Source organism: Physella acuta, unplaced genomic scaffold, assembly GCF_028476545.2.
Source record: "Physella acuta isolate Inbredline_101_S28 unplaced genomic scaffold, ASM2847654v3 ptg001173l, whole genome shotgun sequence".
Classification (NCBI taxonomy): domain Eukaryota; kingdom Metazoa; phylum Mollusca; class Gastropoda; family Physidae; genus Physella; species Physella acuta.
Genome location: NW_026732690.1, coordinates 1498 through 22649, shown reverse-complemented (window position 1 = coordinate 22649; position 21152 = coordinate 1498). Strand labels below are relative to the sequence as shown.

Below are 21152 nucleotides of genomic sequence, written 5' to 3'. Positions count from 1 at the left end.
TTCGAGGGGGGGGGGGGGTGCAAATCGAAAATTTGCTCCCAAGGGGGCGCCAAATTGAAAGTATGTCCCCGGGCGCCGGGAAGGGTCGCTACGCCTCTGATTCCTATTACAATTTATTAAAACCGTTTTTAAAACGCGAAATAACGGCTAAAACCCTTTTTCTCAAATTTTTTCTCAAAAAGTGACGTCACACCATCTGAACCCCCCCCCCCCCCCCACATCACACACCGTCACAAAATTACGGATCCCCCCTACGAGTGTGCCGTCATTTATGGACGACCCCTTAGATATTATTATTAATATATAATTTATTATTACTAATCTAGAACTACATGTGTACTTTTTTGCATTTTAGCAGGTACAATTTGTGAATAATGTGATATAATTTATAAATAAATTTGATCCCGATCTTATAGGCCTGTATAGACTCTAGTCTTGTATATTAGATCTATATACAAATTGATTGTGTATACATTAACAATACTTGACTTTTAATTCTAGACTAGAGCCTAAATACTTTAATTTATGCAACTGACAATAACAGGCCTATATGTTGCTACAGACTAGTCACTTATGCCATCATATTAGAAATTTTATTATAAGTATTTGTCAATGTTACTTTTTATTTAACTTGGCTGTTAAATATTTTTAATATGCTTATTTAGGCCTATATCATTGTTTTAAAAAACAAACTTGTCTTCAAAATGAACTTTTTCATTGTTGCTACCTCAGGTTGAATTTTTTAACCTTACCTTTACACATCAATAATATTTATACTTATATACTTGAATAATGATCACAGCTTTCCAAAGCTATATTGTACCAACACTCTTCAGTTGGAAAGCAGTCGATATTCTCTATATTATTAATTAACTATTGTTTACATATGCCTCATATGTTTATTTTTTACCCACATTTTAAATTTATTTTGTTTACAATGAACATTAGATTTTGTTCAAAGGGGCCCGAGGAAATGTTTTGCTGTTCCTAATATTAATAAGGTCTAATTACGTTGCATGAGTATCAATAACGACCTTAATACAGTGAACTAACAATATAACACTGCCAAGCACAAGACTCTTTGCTGTAAATTTTTAAATAAGTGTAAAACATTTATAAAAAAGTGAAGTTACCCTGTCAGACCTAGTGATCCATGTAAGCAAATGAAGAACAGTTCCTGTTTCTAGATCTCAGCATATGAATGGATGGTGTGGTCGGCTCTATGCCCAGCTGATTTAACTTTCCCCAGAGTCATGTACTTGGTGGACTCACATGTCCTGCAGTAGAGTCCTGAGATCTGAACTCAAGACCTTCGGGCTAGCAGTTGAGCAACCTACCCCTCGACTACCATATAATGCTTATTTAATGTATATTATCTTTATTTTTGAGTTCCACATGGTTCTGGTTGTAACTGCCAGTTTCAGAAATGTTTTTTTGAACTGTAAGCTGATTGCTGTTGATCAATAGATAATGTCTGTTTCCAGTAAGTTTCCATTGAAAAGTGCATATGATTAGGATTTAAATAAATTTGTCCATAAACTGTATGGAAATGAATAAAATGCCATGTTGATGTAAAATTAAATTAAAATGAAAAAAAAAAAAAAAAACAAAAAAAAACAAAGCCGATGTTTTTCTTTCAACCTAATATCACCAGTAATTTAAAAGTTGTTAAAACTTGTAAATATCTTTGTAAGTTAGTGTAATAAAATGAAAAAATAAAATTAAGAAGAATAATTATTGAGTACAAAACAAATTAGACACTCAAGGTATCTTAAAATTTTGTATTAATAATAATAATAATACATCCTGATAAAGAGGCATCCTCTCTGACAATTTCATTCTCCAATGCACATTAAAATAATGAATGCATAAAACAACTATAAAAATTATCAAAATACAAAACAGAACAATTTTATTTTTCCATATGAAAAAAACTGTATAAAAATGCAATGCCCTTTACAGAAATTGAATTCAAAACAATGCCCATTCATCAAATAAATTATGTACAAAAACCAACAAAATATTTTTCGATGATAATTCAAAACAACTATCAATTCCTTAACACATTATGGTGGGATTTTTTAACATTTTGATAATATTTTTAGTACAATTTAGTAAAATGAAAGGCACATTTTATCTTTAAAAGATTAAGTGTACACATCTTTTCACATTTTGTGACCTTATCCTAAATGCATTTTTTTAATAACATACATGGATACATGAAGTGTGGATTGAAAAAAGACCACACAGAAGAAGAATCAAACACAAAGATGTAACAGACCACCTGAAAAAAAAACAGGATATTTTTTCAATGCCGGAAAACATGATGTATAAAATTCCCTACACTAGTGAATATTGTTTTCTTACTTCTCTGCAAAAAGGAAGTGAAAATAAATATTCCCACCATTTAGTATTTAGTCTTAGTCTAGTGACTTTAAAAAAAAAATGCAGCTTTTACCTTTGATCAGATGCACATGGTTTGTAATGAGCCTGCCTATAAAGACTGGCAGTAAAATATATTTACACATGTTGTGCTCTTGACTATCCTCACAAACTTGAGCTTAATAAATTTTATTTTATGTAAGTTGCCCTATAAATACTGTATATTACATGGAGTCATGTTCTAAGTCATAAATAATTGTTTGAAGTTAATGCATTTTAATTGCCTAAATTTTTCCCCATCAAAAGCTAGTTCAAACCACACATTTCTTCAGTCTTCTTAATGTGTACTTAAGCACTATAACTATAAATACTGTAATTACAGTAAGCACAATTAAATAAGTGGTCTATAACATATTGATGACATTTGTCATTAATCATAAAAACAAATATGAGAAATAATTTTGAAATGTAAACAAACAGCCTACTGCATTTGCTTCTTTCACATAAATTTTTCTAAGTGAACTTAGTGAAACAAAATAAGTACATGATATAACTAATACTTTCTATTTGTTCCTGTTAGAACATGAAATGGCAAAACAAAGGTGTATAAAAAAAGTTAAAGCAATGCCGCTTTGAATTTTTAAAAATCTATTATACAACAAGCATAAAAATGATATCAAAGGTGGATGTTTTTTAGTGTAATTTACATTATATACAGCAATTATTTTCAGCGATTCTTCACTCAATAATTAAGTTGAAACATCAATAAAGTGTTTAATTATATATACATAATTAGAGACAGAATGAAACAATGATTAAAGATGTAATGATTGTGTACACATTTTTGGCAAATGGTTCTCAAACCTTTGTCTTGGCACACCACACATTTATCCTCTAAGCTTCCCCTGTAGTATTTTGTAGACCTTGATAGCATTATTATTAACCCTAGAAAGACATGAGTAGGCTACACTACACTTGAATATTTTTTAAATCTCTCTGTAGATAAATGCAGATGACATGGAGATCAAATTCTCTCAAGTTGATGTGCTTGAAAGATGTGAGAGATTGGTACCTGAAACAAGAAGTGTAATGTTAATAAAGTAATGTTCTTTTAAACAAATGTCACAGATTAATATAAAAATTGAATAAAGCTAGTACAAAAGAAAACAGAATGAAGCATAATGTTTTTCTCTTTCAGCTGTTATTTCATTTCACTAAATAGAAACCTTGACATTTGGCAGATTTCTCTTTTGAGTAAATGTGGCATTGCAATGTCATTACACACATCCACTTTTTACATTGTTAGTGCTACAGAATTCCACTTGAGGTGCATTACAATTGAAACATTTTCTTTGAAATGTTTGTGTCCTTTAAAGGACTTAAGTGGGAGTATGCAAAATCAAGTTTATTTATTTTTTAAATGGGAGACTGCATGGTTGGGTGAGAGAGTGCACAACTGCTAACCAGAAATGCCTTAGTTTGGACTCCCAGGCTGAAGAGCTCATTAGATAGGGACAACAGCCCATCTAGGAGAGAAAAATCCAAAAATCAAACAAATGTTGTTTTGCAGATGTTCTTGGGTGTTCACGGCTATGCAATAATCCAGAAAGAAAGAGCAAGATGAAGGAGTCAGCTGGTCATATAGTGTGTTAACTGCTATGATAACTATGTTGGAGGAAATCCCCTCCAATATTACAATATATGTATTTTTTTTAAAACTATTTTTAGAAATAATGCTTTTATATCTTACCTTAGAATTCTTCAAAGCTGGGGTTTTCCTGAAATAAAACAAAGTTTATATAGTTTAAAAAAATTTCAATCAAATGTTATTTTAACAGATAAAGAATAATGTTCTCATGCTGGCTTGAAAGCTATCAGTCCTAATCAGTAGCAATATCATTTGCACCTAATTATGAGTAAACATTTAATTATTACAAGAAATCAGCTTTTCTATGCTTGTTTTGTCCCCACGACAATAGTCATAAACGCTAGATCATTTACAAGGAAAAGGAAAACATTTATTTGACTATAAAATACAAGGGTATGTAGTGTAAGCTATTTAACTAGTAAACCAAACCAAAATGACCTTGGCAATTGTGATTTGATAGATTATAAACGGTGACTTACAATTTCCCTCTTCAACAAATTCAGATGTCTCTTAACAGCATGTAAAGATGATTGTAGAACTGGCATCTTATCCATGCCCCTTGAGCCTATCACATGCCTTATGAAGTTGCAGCATTTTTGATATGAGTTATACAAGGTTTCTACTTTACGGATTTTTTTCCAAACAATATTCCCAACATGACACTTGAGTAGGGAAGAACGCTGAAATTAAATATGATAAGCGTTATGCAAATGATCCTATAAAACAAAAGATAATAAGCTATAAAACAATAGTCAACACATGTTGGTATTAAAAAAATTTGAACTTTAAAGTAAAGCAATCACTCACCTCTTGAATTTTTGCCTTGCATTCTGGCAGCTCTGGGTCGCTAAAGGTTTCTAACTGATACCTTAGCTGTAGCAGACGTTTAAAAACTTTCTGTGGCAAAGATTTATTTAAAATCTGGAAGCATTCACCTTTTGTATACCATTTATCTTTCTCTTCCTCTAGAAGCAAAAGCTTTGGTACTGGGTAGTGTGGGCAACCGAAATTAACATTTTTATAAAACTCGATGATTTCTCCTGCTATTTCCTCCAGACACTTCTTCAAGTCCTCTGTGTAATCTTCATCTCCAATCTGGTAAGGCATTGTGAAAGTAAAGCCTCTAGTTGGGACCCTGAGTTCTTCAGGCAAATCTGGTTCACACCTCGAGTATGAGTCAGAGTTAGTCATTGCATTTTGCTGTATGCTCAAGTTGAGTTCATCGTACTCAGACATCAGTGCTGAAATCTTTTCCTTTTTATATGTTTCATCTTGGTCTGAACTCTCTATCCTTTTCATAGACTCCACGATCTCTAACTGCCTCAAATGCTGCTCGTGCATGGCTTCTCTAAAAACTGTTCGCTCTGCCACTTGGTCCAAGATACTTTCACACTTTTTGATCACATTGACCTCCAAAAGCACCTGGGAGTCTGTGCAATACTGAAAATCTTTGGCAAAAGTGGTTCTGAAATCTTCCTTTACTTCCAAAGCTCTAGATGGTATGTCATACACTGGGATATCAAGGTGAGAGATACATGTCAAGATTGTCCTGGTAACAATTTGCTTGCTCTCCGCTTCAGTTAAGGCTGGGCTATTAATGACAGTATCTAAAGGGTAAGGAAGTATAGAAGATAACTCATCAGAACAAATTAAACCAAATTCTGAGAAGATCAACATTTTGACTGTCACATCTAAGAAATGCCGGGTAGTTTGTGGTTTATTATGCAGCAACTGTTCATAACTTTGCTTGACACATGGAACATTGTAATTCATGTTGTAATTTATCTCCTCCATTTTTTCTGGTTTTGATAGTAAATTAGACCACTCTTGTCCAACAATTTTTGAGCTTGTTTCAGGTTTCATTTCAAAGCTGGGATTTTTGTTGTCATGTTTTTGAGAATCAGAAGTGGAGGAACTGACTGCACTCTTAGATGCATCATTAATCAAGGTATCTAATGGGTGTTCTGCCTTTTGTTTTCCCGATGGCGAGTTCAGCACATCCCTACTGCCACTGGGTTCAATCTGTATTTTTTGTCTTCTTTCTGTTTGAGTTTTATTATCTAATCTGAAGCTTTTGCAATATCTGCGTGGGGTTACTATTTTATTTTTAGCCTTCTTTAATAATAAATCTAGTGGGTGTTCCGCTGTTTGTTTACCTGTTGTGTCTTGTCTGCTTTGTGTTTGATTTTCACTGCTAGAATTTTTGTCCTCAAATCTTTGTGAATTAGTCTTCTTTGTAACTTCATTTATTAAGGCATCTAGTGGATGCTGGGCTTTTTGTTTTACTGGAGATGTTTCTTTTCTGCCTCGGAAATTTCTGTAGAGACTCCATGGTTCAGGAGACTTTCTGTACCTCTCTGGAGAGCGTGAGTCCCTATATGGAGATTTACCATACCGGTCTCTATCTGCACTAGGACTGCGTCCCAAATACTTTTTGCCATATCTGTCCGGTGAGATAGAGTCCCATCTACTGCGCCTTGACAAGTACGGTTTCTTCCTGTCAGGGCTACGACTTGTTCTCCGGTATCCAGTTTTTGGAGACCTAGATCTCTTACGATAATAACTTTTGTATGGTGATCTACTCCTTTGTCTGAAAGTAGGAGATCTTTCTTTTGAATATCTTTTAGTTCTATACCTGTGCCTGGATGAACTTCTAGAATGAGATCTGCGAGAAGAATGAGACCTGTGAGAAGAATGAGACCTGTGAGAAGAAGGAGACCTGTGAGAAGAAGGAGACCTGTGAGAAGAATGTGAAGATCGGCGGTCATCAGGAGAAGAGGTCCGTCTTCTGCTTACACGTTTGCATTTGACAGAATCCCTGTCTGGCTCATCATTTTTTCTCTTCCCAGAATTGTCCATCTTACTTGGTCTAACAGACTCATCACTTACATCAGGACCTTCTTTTTTAGCGAGACTCCTGACCAAATCACTATCATATGGATCAGTACCTTCTTTTTTTATCTCAACTGCTTTTTCCTTATTTATTAACCTGTCTACAGAATCTTCTAGAGGTTCTTCCTTCTGTTCACATACAGCTGGTGCTTGGCTAACAACAACAGAGAGATTTCCTTGAAACAACCTCTGGTCATTGTCAATTTTAATTCTAATATTTTTCACAGGTAGTTTGTTTAGAAGGGATACCTCATTGGCTTCTTTCTTATCCTTTTTATGATCCACCACAGCCAATGATATATTATTTGCCCAGGTTTGCCACGATTGGCTATGATCCACAACAGGCCCAAGCTTGGGTATATCAGCCAATTCAGGGGTTACAGTGGCTGTTGGTTTCTCTTTGTTACTCAAACATTGTAAAGCCTCATCAACCTCTCCCACTTTACTGGGAGCTTTTTGTGGGCTAGGTAGGTTTTCAGCACAGTTCATCTCTGTATTGGTCTGCTCAGCAGTTTGCCTCACTGCTTTGCTGTAAAACTGTTTTTTCTTATTGGCATCCCAATACAGTGGATGGTCATCATCCTCGCTGTCAGATTTGATGTAAATAACCTCTTTTACTTTGGGTTCAACCTGTCTAACATATGGATCAGATGCTAACTCAGGACTGACACTTGGATTCACAGTGCTGTGTGATACAACATTACCTTTAGAGCTGCGGACTTTGGAATCTTCAGAGATAAGTTTTCCTTTACTTTTCTCCCCCTTATTCTCCCCCTTAGAGTGAACAAGACTTGTCTTTTCCTGATCATGGATAGCTGTGACAGAGAAGTCCTCATCGGAAATGACTTCCAGAGCATCACTGCTTGTCACTAAGACGACAGAGCCATCTGAAATTTCTCCATCTTCTAGTTCAATTTTATTAGGAACTAGTTTTGACTCTGTTTCACTCAATTTGGTAGAACATGAAAGTTCTTTTTCAGTATCTTCACAAAGTCGATTAATCTCACTGAGAATTTTTTCTCTAGCAAATGAAAGAGCTTCCATTGGTACATCTGAAAGATAAACTTTGTTTGGAGTACTGGCTGCAGGGCTGACTTGAGGGGTTGGCACCTTTGGTAACACCTGGATGCTGGAGACAGTATTTTCTACTGGCTTTTTACTATTTGTTACATCTTCAACATCACTAGGTTTTTTAAATTTCTTTTTGAGTTTAAGAATGTTGGTTGAAGATGAATGAGAATCATAAGAATCAGACACAGTGCTTTCAAGAGATTTTTTACTATTTGCATCATGATCATTACAAGCTTCTTCAACTTTTTTAATAAAGTGTTTTACTTGTCGTTTTTTGTTTGAAGATGAAGGAACATCTAAAGATTCAGAAACAGTACTTTCAATAGATTTTTTACTCTTGGTTTCATCCTCAACATCATACGCTTTTTTAACTTTTTTCCTTTTGCGTTTTACTTTTCGTTTTTTAATTGAAGATGAACCTAAAGAATCAGAAACCAAGGACGAAGCATCATCTAAACTTTTCCTGGGAGTCTTTTTAATTTTTGATGATTTGATACTAGAATAACGACGGCTATTTTTAGATGAGGATAAATGTGACTTTCTTTGTAAAGATTTTCCTTTTATCTTCCTCTTAGATTTATTACGACTTTTTCTATCTGAAGACAAAGATTTATGGTCAGAGGAATGTTTCTTTTTTCTTTTTGGAGAATAAGACTTCTTTCTCTTCTCACAAGGGGAACCTGATTTAGCTTTATTGTGAGACTTGTTTTTCTGAGATCTCCCTCTGGAAGTACTTGGTGAAGATAACAAGGTCCTGTCTGAAAAACTGCCTATTGATCTGCTTCTGGTTGATCTTGTCAAGGTCAAGGATGTGGCAGGTGATCTGCTGGTTGATTTATGCCTGCGATTTTTTTTTCTGGGTGATTTACTACGGGCGCGAATTCTTCTGGGTGACCTGCTGGCTGATCTGGAGCTGCTACTTTGGCTTGGGGACCTGCTAGCTGATCGAGTAATTTGTCTGGAATGCCTTCTTGCTTTGTCTGACTTGCGCTTCTTTTTTTTACTGTGTTTACTGGATGTTACGGAACTATCTGATGAAATGGATTCACTTCTGGAATGTTCTGTTTCAGCTGATTCAGAAGAACTACTCACAGATCTGCAAGAAGAATTTTCCTTTAGTTTCTTCTGTTTTGGTTTTTTAATTCCTGCAGCTTTCTTAGTCAAGGCCTGGTCTATCACCTCCTCTGTGTGCCTGTGTTCTGGGTACTTCACATTGCATCCAGGCTGCTGGGAAGGATCTGTTAGGACAGATGGTGAGCCAATTTCTTCTTTGATGAAAGGCGCATTGTTACTCACAGGAGAAATGTTCTTATTGCTATGGGGTAAGACTGGTGAAGATATGTCTGCTTGTAGAAGTTTGGTACTAATTATTTTGGCAAGCTTCTCCAGAGAGTCAAAACTTGCATCCCCCTCTGTGGTTTGGTGGCTAAGTGCATGTTTCTTTTTAGCTATTTCTAGCGCCTTTTCCAGGATATTTAAGGCAGGAGGGCAACTCTTGGAGTCGTGTGAGACCTTAGGGGCTTGAGCAGCTTCTTTAATCTTCATAGAAATGTGCTCCAAATATAGATTCATCTTCCCCTCATCTCTTTCCCCATCAACTGCTTGATGTTCCCTCGTGCTAATGAGCTCATCTGTATCACTTGGTTCAACAGTACTACAAGGTTTATTATGATGAACATGTTCATTACTACAGTCTGCTACTGCTTGGGAGTGAGCTTTATCTTGAGGGAGGACTGCTGCTGGCTTGGGATTCAGTGTTTTAGAAGAAATCTTAATGGAAATATGTTTGTCTCTTTTAATTATAGGAAGTGGTTCTCCTACTAGGTCATCATCAGAATCCTCATATTGTACAATTTTATTGCCAGATGTATTTTTATCTGTCGTCATGCCATGAGTGTCTTCATGTTTACATTCTCTTACAGTATTGGACAGTGTGCTGCTCAGCTCTAAATCAAGCATGTTTGTTGAGCTTTCAGCAGTTTTTAACACAGAATGTTCAGTGCTTGGGGAAGGCTTATTCCCACTACTGTTCACTTTTGAATGAAGGTTAGAATTAAGTTCAGAAAGTGTCTGTGTTTTAGAAGAGAATAGATCTAGTCCTAGTATACCGCTAGAACTACTGGCATGCGAGGCTGGAATCTCTGCTGCCTGGTGATGGACCTTAGGTTTAGCAACAGCGTGGCTTGGCTCAATCTCAGGCATTTCTCTTTTGTTGAGCTGCACATATTCTTTTGGTTTGTCCGTTGGTTTGTAGCCATCCTGCCATGCTATTGGGTTGGAAGTAGTTGGAGCTGAACAAGTATGAACGTGTATGGAAATCAAGTGATGGGCGGGGTATCTGTTGTCTGTGTCACATGGAATGCTATGTGTAGAATAAAGGGACATTTGCTCAGGTAATACATTGGTTGGTAATGACACAAATGCTTGATTGTTATTATAATTAGACTCAGGATTAAATCTTGAGAGGTCATACTGTGCATAATTGTCTGGATAATTATACAGTCTAGACGTTTCAAGATTATTGCTTGGTAACAATGTATAAGAATTTAGTAATTCACCCTGGTTTTCGTGTACATTTCTATTACTAGGGTTTCCCCAATCAAATGTTTGTTCCTGATCTACAGAATTGGGATGTACAAGACACTTTTGTCTGTAATCCTGATCTACAGAATTGGGATGTACAAGACACTTTTGTCTGTAATCCTGATCTACAGAACTGGGATGAACTAGACACTTTTGTCTGTAATCCATGTCCCCATAGGGCTCTACTAGACCAACACATGAACAAGCTGGCCGGGACCCAGGCTTCTCATCCACACCTAGGACATCAGTTGGACTTGATGGTGAGTAGAGGTCATGGAGACTCTTCTTGTTTTCTACTGGTATAGCAATAGAAACGGGTGGCAGTAGAGAGTTGCTGAGGGATAGGGAAGGATGCCTTGTCTGACTTAATATCTGAGCGGAGTCAACTGACTGACGACTAGCCTGGTACACTGCTGTTTTATTTTGACTGAAACTAAAACTCTGGGCCAACCCTTCACTATTGGGAATTCCAGACCCTATTGTGTAAGTAGTAGGAGTCCTATCTGATGTCCTATCATAAGGAATATTAAAAAGAGGACTTTTTGTATTCAAAGGACTTTCCTTAGTGTAAGTGTTCAAGCCACTTTTCCCAATCATTGTCTGTGTTCGAACATTTTCCAGAATTTTCTTCAAGTCCTCAACATTGGCTGTTGGTTCTAGTAACTTTGAATGTTGACTTTCAAGCCCTGCTAGCCTTGCAAGTTTTTTATTTGCCTCATTGTAACTTTTGAACAGCTTCCATTTTTCTGTAGTTGTTACAGAATTTAAGTTCTTCCAAGGGGCATTGCTGGTTTGAAGTAGCGAATGCATTGGTGTTTGGTTTTCTACTAAATCTGTAACATCTTTCTCAGAATATGTACAACTACCAGGCTCTTTGATTCCCAAAGCCATTTTCTCATTTAGACTGTTTGATAAGGGCATGTGGCTTCTGTTTTCTGGGATTTTACAAGCTTCCAAGGATGGTGTAGCATTTGTATCAGATTTCCCAATGATCTGTTGGTGTACTTGCAGGTATGGTGTAGCATTTGTATCAGATTTCCCTATGGCCTGTTGGTGTACTTGCAGGTATGGTGTAGCATTTGTATCAGATTTCCCTATGGCCTGTTGGTGTACTTGCAGGTATGGTGTAACATTTGTATCAGATTTCCCTATGGCCTGTTGGTGTACATGCAGGTATGATGTAGCATTTGTATCAGATTTCCCTATGGCCTGTTGGTGTACATGCAGGTATGATGTAGCATTTGTATCAGATTTCCCTATGGCCTGTTGGTGTACTTGCGAGTAATGTGCAGCACTCTGATGAGATTTCCCAAAAGCATGGGTACTGTTGATCAAACTTTGTTTCTGCAAATTGCTGCAGCTCAGCTGATGTACTGCCCGTGGGACCAAAGACAGCTTTCTAGAAGCTTCTACTATATCTTCTGTCACAGTAGCACTGGTTTCAAGGCATGCCTGACCTTTATAAGACTTTCCTAAAGTAACCTTTTCATCTTGCTGGCGCCCTCTGGGGGTCAATACCAACAAGTCATCCTGTAACTGCTTGCTTGTAACAACTTGTGATGATTTGTTCAATGTATCAAACTGCGATGATTTGTTCACTAGCATAGGTTGAATAGCTTTGTTAGCTATTTCAAGTTGGACAGTTTTTTTTACTCGCGCAGACTGGGTTGATTTGTTCACTGGGTCAGATTGGGTTGATTTGTTCACTAGTTCAGGCTTTGATGATTTGTTTACTGGTTGAGGTTGTGTTGATTTATTAAGTAGTTCAGGTTGTGTTGATTTGTTTACTAGTAGAGGTTGGGTTGAAGTGTTCACTAGTTCAGGTTGGGTTGCTTTGTTTACTAGTTCAGCTTGGGGTGCTTTGTTTACTAGTTCAGGTTGGGTTGATTTGTTCACTAGTTCAGGTTGGGTTGCTTTGTTTACTTTTTCAGGTTGAGTTGACGTGTTCACTAGTTCAGGTTGGGGTGCTTTGTTTACTAGTTCAGGTTGGGTTGATTTGTTTACTAGTTCATGTTGGGTTGAGTTGTTCACTAGTTCAGGTTGGGTTGATTTATTAAGTAGTTCAGGTTGGGGTGCTTTGTTTACTAGTTCATGCTGGGTTGAGTTGTTCACTAGTTCATGTTGGGTTGAGTTGTTCACTAGTTCAGGTTGGGTTGATTTATTAAGTAGCTCAGGTTGGGTTGACGTGTTCACTAGTTCATGTTGGGTTGACATGTTCACTAGTTCAGGTTGAGTTGATGTGTTCACTAATTTATTTTTTTCCAGATGAGACTTGAGTGTGTCAGTATGGATGAGCTTGCTGTCTCTGTAATAGCCCCTGCTGTAGGATTCCTCATCAGACGAATCACTACTTGACCAGACACTTTTACTGCCTGTACCAGTCTCTAACAGAGTCTCTGCCCTTTTTAACTCTGCCACTTTATGCGCTAACTGTTCAATTAACTTCATTCTAGCAGGATTCTTTGGCATGACCACATTTCTCCTGCGCAATGCTTCCTCATCACTGGTTTCAATGCTGCTGTCTGTGACCTTGATTGATCTAGTGCGCTTTGTATTATTACTGGGTGTGCTGTACTGGTCAGAGCAGCTTTCATGAATGATGAGTTTGGGTGAAGAAAGGCCATCATCATCACTAGATAACATATTCTGGTTGCACTCATTGTACAGTCCATCGATGGCAAGTTTGAGTGAGGCAAGCTCAGAGCGAGGAGATAAACGATTACTTTTCCTTAGGTCAGCCTTTGATAAGAACTGACCAGGAGAAGAGTATGAGTGACTATTTTTGGTATGGTCTGGTCCATAACCCACCTCTGATGCACCCTCTGGATGTGTAAGATCTGATTGCTGAGGTATGTTTCTAATTAACTGATGGTTGGGAGATGAAAGTGATTCATTACTAGTGAGACGACTAGTTTCTGATGGTACATCACACAAATGGGAATGATCCCCACTACCAAGTTCTTCTTCCTCATCAAAACTCTCTGACTCTGATGTTTTCTCATAAAACACAGATCTGTAAGTTCCCAGTTCACCGTTAAGTAAATGTCTACTGCATTCCTCACATTTATTCTTATGGTAGTCGTTCTCTGAGGCCTAAAATAGATTTGATAAATTACAAAAATACTGAGTTATAAGTAAATAAAAATGGATTGTAATGTAAATATTTGATAAAGATAAAGTTTATGTGAAGTCTTAAGTTCACGAGAACTCTGAAGTTTTGCTTAAAGTACTAAAACTGTAAAGATAAAGAGTGTGTTACATTACATCAAACATGAAGTTGGTGCAACTCTAACGATTACGTGTACATCAACTCTAAAGATAAAAGTAACAAAACAAACCTCGTGCAGGTCTAAAAGAACAACATCAGGCTGATAGGCCGGAGTACTAAGTGCACCAATGTATGTCATGAATCCCAACTCTCTGAATGATTGACTTGGAGGGTAAGGTTTCTCAACCACTGTTGGTTCATCAATACTATTGCTTGGACTGTCAGGGAGTGGCTTGCCGCTTGCATCACTGTGAGCTGATTCAACACCAGACTCAAGAAATTTTTGAACCACGCATCCTTTTTGAAGTGCTTTCAGTAAACTGTCAACACTTTTATTAACCCCAGCTTTACCTGGCGCCACCAGTTCTTTGGTGTGTGAAGCATGTGAAGGAGGGTCAGTGTCTGTTTTCTTGGAAGTATTCATCTTAAGCGATGAAAGAAGGTTTTTTGTAAGAATTTTGACAGACTCTTCCGTCATGTTCACTTTCTCATTGGGGACAGCTGATCTCTCAGCATCAGACTTGTTCATCTTCAACATGTCTGTAGTTGTGTCCCCTGCAGGAGCAGAGTTACCTGCCTCACTTGGTGAACTATGTCCAGATTTCTGTGATTTCCCTACAGGATCTGCTTGGGTGTTTGTTGAGAAAGAATCTTTAGAAATATATTTTTGTTTGGGGTCTTCATCACACATAGGTTTACAGTTAGGAACTGTTTTGGATGAAATAACATTTTTTAAAACACTAGGTTTGATATGTGACTGGAGTGCTGAAGATGATGCTGCTTCAATGACATTGGTTCTAGATAAAACATCATTAGATAATGCTACCGGGCAAGTACTGGTGGTTGATTCATGATTTGAAAATTTTTCCTGCAACTGACTGATGCTAGCATTGGAAGAAGTTGCTTCTGTGCTGCTTGTTTTGTCTTTCTCATTCAGTTCACTGGAAGAGAGTTCAATTGCTTTTACAGTGCCATCTATGTAGCCTCTAAGAACATTAGTGACAGTGCCATCATCATTACAAACAGGAAGGGGCATCAACTTTTTCATAGGTGACTGGTACCTTGAGTAATCATCTGGATATTTCAGGCTGGTGGCAATATTGTCCACTGCTCTATCTACTGATGTTGAGCCCAAAGATAAAGGAAGTCTTACAAAGTCTTGTGGGGAGGAATTTAAGCTACAAACATCACTGCTTGAAGGATGTGTTACAGCAATGTTGGATACTGAAGGATAAATTACTTTTTCTCTTAGATCAGAAGCCCCAGACCCTTTTTCAACACAGGGAACATCTGCCTTGTAGAGGGATGATAACACAGGAGCAGGCTTGGGTATATCAGTCACTAAAACAGGAGATTGTGAAGAGGCATCTGAACTAGTCCCAGTGATTGAGGCTGGTGGATCTGTGGTAACTAAGTCAGAGCCAGCACATTCCTCCGTCTTGTTGCTGTTAGCTTTCAGCTTTTTGTATTCAGAAAAAGAAATTTTTTTCTTGACAACTTTCTCACGTGAATGTTTTCTGTGTGGTGGGTGGGTGCTATGAGGTGGGTGAGAGCCGTGAGGCAGGTGGGAGCAGTCAGCTTTAACCCTGTCATGATGTTGGGGCGCAGGTGGCAGTGGTTTGGTACTTGTATGATGGCTTCTAGGTTGTAATCTGGGATCTGAGAACTGTCTGGTTAGTCTGGGATCTGGATAAGACTTGGGATCTGAAGAACATGATGATTTAACTAGTCTTGGATCAGTTGTACTTAACTTTCTAACCAGTCTAGGATCTAATCTAGCAGCACTGGGTAGAGTTGGGTCACATGCTTTTTCTGTTTCCTCAGGTTTAGCAGGAAGTTTGGAAATTCTAGGATCTAACAGGCTAGGGATGGGAAGTTGGGTTATATCCTTTGCATTTTCAGAATGCTCAATTTTTTTTTGAGGGTCTATACCCCTTGAAAGTCTAAGATCAGTTGTTATTGTGTGGTTATCAGTTGAAGATGAAGTAATTTTTTGAGACGGTAATGATGAGTTTGGCAGTGGGTCATTGACTGAATCAGTTTTTTTCTCTTGCCTGTTCACAGGTAAACTTTCTTTCAATATATTTTTCCTAACTGAGCCTTGAGCTTGTGACTCAAGCCTTGCAACATTATCTAAAGCAATCTTTGGGTCACTGTTAAGTTTTGGCGGTTCTTTGTCTGGGATTGTTGAGCTTTCCATCGAGCCCGAAGAGGATGCTGGCAGGTATTTTGTTGTCATATCAGAGGTTACCAGTTTCAGGGCAGGTAAACACCTCTTAGGATGTAGATTTTTTCTCACTCTAACTACAGCAAAGGGAAGACATTGTCTGGGGTTCTTTGAAGGCACACAATCCTCTGTGTACTCGTATAAATAAATCTAAAAACAAATTCAAAACAACTAAATTAGATTGGAAAACTTGGAAATAGGGAACTGAGAAGCAAATGTGATTTCAATGCCAGAAAACTGGGTACTTTGTTCCCAAACTAGTCAAGTTTTTCCCCCCATTATTTTCCTTAATTAGAAAACAGGATTACCTTTAAGTTAATCACTGAATCTCAGCTTACCTTTTCTATACACTTATAAAACCTAATACTAATAATACATATAAAATGTCAGATATATAGAATAAAGAAAGACAGATTATATTTTATATATAAAAACAATTAATTGTAATATATAACTTTAAAACAGAAGGTTAAGGGTAATCTGATAAACAATTATAACAGTAACAAGCTCTGGAAGATAAGGCATTGAAAAATTATTTCATGATGGGTAGAATCGGAGCGAGAAAGCCAAGTTAGAAAATGACATTCTTTAGGCAGCTTTCAAATAACAGATATTCTACATGAAAGCTTTGATATAAAATGTGCAATTTTCTGATAAATTAGCTTATGGTCCAATCACCAAGATAGAAGGAAAAAAAAATTACCATGGATCTTGCTGACTGTACAAATACAGTCTGATCAATTTTTGGTGGGATGTTGCTGATATGAGAATCATAGTTTGGGGTAGGTTCTAGCTTACTATTCTCACATCTGATGTTAACTGTGTTGATCTGCTTGCACTTTCCTGGAAAGTACTGAAATCAAAATAACATAGGTCAGTTAAATATAGAATCTTAGAATTTAACGCTTGTATGTAAAGAGTCATATTTTATATACCTGTATAGATCACACTAAAGTGTGTGATGTCTTACAGTTAAAGAACACAGTTGAATTCCAAAGAATAAAAAGAGCTGTCCCTTTTTAAAAACTAATATTTTTCTAAAAAACAACACAAATAACTAAGAGTTACCTTAAAGATAAATATTTCTGACGGAGAATGGCTGGACACCCAGCTCTGCCTCACCTCCACATCAAAGTAACGGTTCAGGTAGACACCGCAGTCTCCTTTACCTGAAAATAAATAATAACTTTTTTTTTACATAGCAGTGCCAACACATTGATTCCCAAATACATGGCCATAGATGTTTCATAAATGGCACCACAAGAATATAGCAGATATTCTTGCCTTTCTACACTCCCCCCATTTTTAATATTTAAAAAATAAATATGCTCCATTTCTAAACCCTTCCATCCTCTCAAGTAAATTCAATTCAAATAATAACACTATTACCCATTGTTCTTTATTAAAATAAGGTTCAAATAGTCTTAACAAACTGTAAAATCATAAATGCTGTAATTACACTATGTAATAAAGCAATACTGCAAGCAGTTGCAATAAAAATGTTGACAAAGGATTATGATTATCTTACCCAGATTGTTAAATGCCAAATTCTTAGCAGTCAGTCCATGTTTGGCAATAGCCATTCTGTTCAATCCTGGTATAGTTTGCCATACAAATCCCAGCTGGTCTGATAGAGTTGCAGGACTTCTGCCAGCATCTTTCATTTCTGCTCTCTTTTTACTGCAAACATGTCAAGAAACAGTTCTAACATTTTAAACGATGTTTTATCTCTTGATCAGTGTTGCTGCATTGAACTATACAATGACACAGCTGTTTGGAAATAACTTTTTTAAAATAAATACTCTATGATGTGAGAAGTGCAGTAATACAACTTGTAAATTAGGTTTCTGATTTAACGTTTTGGGAATTTGGTATGTCTGCCAATAGCTGTTTGACTTTTTGTAGTAGGCCTTACATTAGACAGCCATTCAATGTGATAAGTGCCTATGGTCTGTGCCCGCATTTTGTGCATGATGGTTTTTTTGTACAGGTGGGGACAGAAGGATTTTGAACAGCTTACATTTAGGGGATTATGAAAATATAAAAAAACATATTATACTTAGGACTTTATAGATGTATAATATGCTCTGTGGTTAAAAATCTCATAAGCCTGGGGAGGTGGAGAGGAAGTCACCATTGGTTTGCTTTGAATTTTTAAAATTTAAATGACAAGAAGGATTTTATTTATATTGCTTTGACCTCCCCAGACTCAACTAGATCAGGTGTGGTTGAACTAAGTGAACCAAGGCTGGTATAAAGTAAACAAATACATACAACCCCTATGATTAATTTCACTCTGCACATAAAAAAATAAAAAAAAATATCCCACCAATACATTCTATTTGTTTTATGGACTGTAAACTTCAGCCAATAAAACTTTTATCATTTTACATCAAAGGTTAGATCCCATCCTTAATTCAACAGGGAGATAATGAAAAACAACAACAAAATGTGTACTGGACCAGGGTTTGGCAACTCCACAGCAACTTGTGTCTTTTGAATGAATGAATTTTTTGTTTTATTAATTTAGAACTTGCAACTAAGAAAAGAGTGGTAGAAAATTCACTTTTACATTTAGTCATTTGTTTTCATTTAAATCTTTTTTTTTGTGTGTGAAACAATCCATAACAGAAATAATGTGCAAAATTACTCTTTTTTAAAAGACAATGACAAAAACAAGTCTTACACATATTTAGACTGCAGTTCCTCATTGTGAACCATCCAAGCATCTAGTAATTCAAATTCCTGGCTGAAATTAGTGTCCAGGTAGTGTTTTCTAACATCACGCATCAGGTCTTGCACATCTCTGTTGGTCACATCTACATGCTGAAGGTTATCTGATGAGGAAAAACAAGAATTTCATGAATCTACTTCATGAAAACTTTGAAAATTAACTGAAGGTAGAAAAAAAAAACTTGATTAGGCTAACCATGAAATGTAAAATGTGTGGCTAATAGTTTTTTTAAAAATATAACAAAATATGTCGAATGGAATATAACACCTCATATAGCTACATCTAACTAAGCATTGATAGAAAGTGACACTACATTTCTCACATGATATGCAGGTGAGGTCTGGCAGAGTGCAACAGGTAAAAAAAACCCCAAAATAACCAAATACAACCAGAGATTTAACAAATGTATATTTCTAGTAGGCCTACCTTTAATGTGTGCCTTTTTCTTTTTTGGGATGTTGAAACCTTGAATTGAGTTACTAGAACTGGAGTCCAACATTTTTTACTAATTCAGGGCATTCTGAAAAGAAAGCAAGAATTCAGTACATATAACCCAAGGAAACAAACAGATAAGTTTATTCCAGAATCTAATTAAAGGAATATTAATTACGAGCCGACCCGCTGCGTATCATACGCCGCTATTTAGTTTTTTTTTCTCTACTTTTCAGTAATTTATAATTTGTGAATTCGACAGTACCAATGCTGCCATTGAAAATATTTGCTTAAAAACACTACCCCCCCCCCCCCCACGTGAAAGCAGCCTCCTCTTAGTTTCCTCCTCTAAGTTTAAAATCGTTTCAAACTAAATTATCTGCCCCTAATAGCCGTCACCAAACCCGTCTCTGTGATTGTAAAATGTAAACAGAGTGAACACAACTCACCAGACAATGTGGGGGCGGGGTGGGGGTGGTTGTGATATTGATATAGAGGAAGAGAGGGGACTGTAAGGCGAGGTTGCAGCTTGTTTTCTAACGGCTCGAAGAAGAGAATTATATATATAGATTTTCCTAATTGGTATCCAGGGCAGACAACCCACACAATGTAAGAACCTTTATCTTTATACCAATTAACAACAGGCTTATAGTTCCATAACACTTGTTATGTAAACATTTCCTCATGTCTAAACATGCATTAAAGCTATGTAACAACATTGATTACAAGCAACAATATGACATATAAAGCAATCTATTGTACTTTTATGTCATGACACAAATAAACCCACATTGACACTAAGTGCTTTGAACATGAAGCTCTTGATTAGCAATAGGTATTTAATTAGAAATAGCAATCAGTAAATAAGATATAAATCAATTTGATCTTAAGATATAGAGAGCTCCTACTGCTACTGATTTTATAGATAGCAAAGTTTATAGCATAGATAAGTGGAGTTAAAAATGGCACAATTAACTTGTTCAGTTTTATGTGTTTTGAGAGCAGGTGAACTTCTAGGTCTAGAAGATCTTTGCCCTTCTTGCACAGTGTCATTTTGTTCTGACACTCAATAAAGGAATAAAGTGTTAGGAAAAAACTCATTTATAAAACGTTTTTTTCTTCATTACTTTCTAATAATGAGTACCTGTAAAAATAAAGTGGTGTAGCATTCTAGAAATCTGATATTAAAAACTTGGGGTATTAAACCAGCTAATGTTACAATTTGGAAACAGCATAGATACCTAATAATCAGTGATTGAAAAACAAGCACATCTTTGTTATATATCATATAAATAAAACGTATTTTTAAATTAGTGCACATACAAGAAACATGCACGAAAGCCGTCTAATTCTAGATCATATACGAATCTGCCCGCTACGTAAACTGGACGATTTGGTTTGGCGATACCCATCTTGCCCACACCTTATCCAAGTAAGGTCTAGGTCTGCCATCTAACGATAGGGTGAAAATAATATTCATGTGACCCAGTGTCGCGCTAAAACAACAAACAAAACTGATAATGTGTCCAACAAGATAATAAGCGGTATCAGAAAATGCGCCGACATGTACCGGTCCCTATCTAAAATAACAAAGAAGTCCCCCACTAGCTGTAACTCAAGCTGCCACAGCAAGGATTGACAAGTCCAATGCAATAAATAAACAGCTTCGTGGTGGATACAATGGCAATCAAGGTAAAGGTAGGGTCATTTCGATCTCGCTTTGTATAGTGTAAGGTAGGGGTCGATAACCTTCGTTGACTCATTGTGTAAGTTTGACTTCGGAAAGAATACATTTAGCCTGCCGATTGAGCTGGGACAGAGCGTTTACTTAAAACTTTAGGTTATCAATGAGGGCATACATAGGCCTGCTGTGTTCTTTTCAAGGGGTCATACCTTAGTGACGCGACACACGCGG

The 21152-nt window shown here is 36.7% G+C and overlaps 1 protein-coding gene across 1 annotated transcript; it reads right to left on the bottom strand.

Annotated features, from left to right (window-relative positions):
* Nucleotides 1–1772: 1772 nt before the first annotated feature.
* LOC131956731 (uncharacterized) lies at nucleotides 1773–19326 on the bottom strand. Its single transcript, XM_059321300.1, has 10 exons — nucleotides 19232–19326; nucleotides 18758–18908; nucleotides 17600–17751; nucleotides 17140–17240; nucleotides 16775–16924; nucleotides 13915–16221; nucleotides 4838–13669; nucleotides 4510–4710; nucleotides 4133–4160; nucleotides 1773–3454 (listed from the first exon to the last, which is right to left on the bottom strand). The coding sequence occupies exons 1-9, from the start codon at nucleotides 19302–19304 to the stop codon at nucleotides 4134–4136; spliced, it is 11994 nt and encodes a 3997-aa protein (XP_059177283.1). The 5' UTR covers nucleotides 19305–19326; the 3' UTR covers nucleotides 1773–3454; nucleotide 4133.
* Between the last annotated feature and the right edge of the window lie 1826 nt (nucleotides 19327–21152).

What these genes read in the sequence shown, in the direction of transcription:
- LOC131956731 (XM_059321300.1), bottom strand. Translation starts at nt 19,304, where the DNA reads ATGTTGGACTCCAGTTCTAGTAACTCAATTCAAGGTTTCAACATCCCA. An exon ending in GAACTGCAGTCTAAATATGT is followed by an intron (nt 17,752 to 18,757) that starts GTAAGACTTGTT and finishes ACATGTTTGCAG; the next exon opens with TAAAAAGAGAGCAGAAATGA. An exon ending in TTTGGCATTTAACAATCTGG is followed by an intron (nt 17,241 to 17,599) that starts GTAAGATAATCA and finishes ATTTATTTTCAG; the next exon opens with GTAAAGGAGACTGCGGTGTC.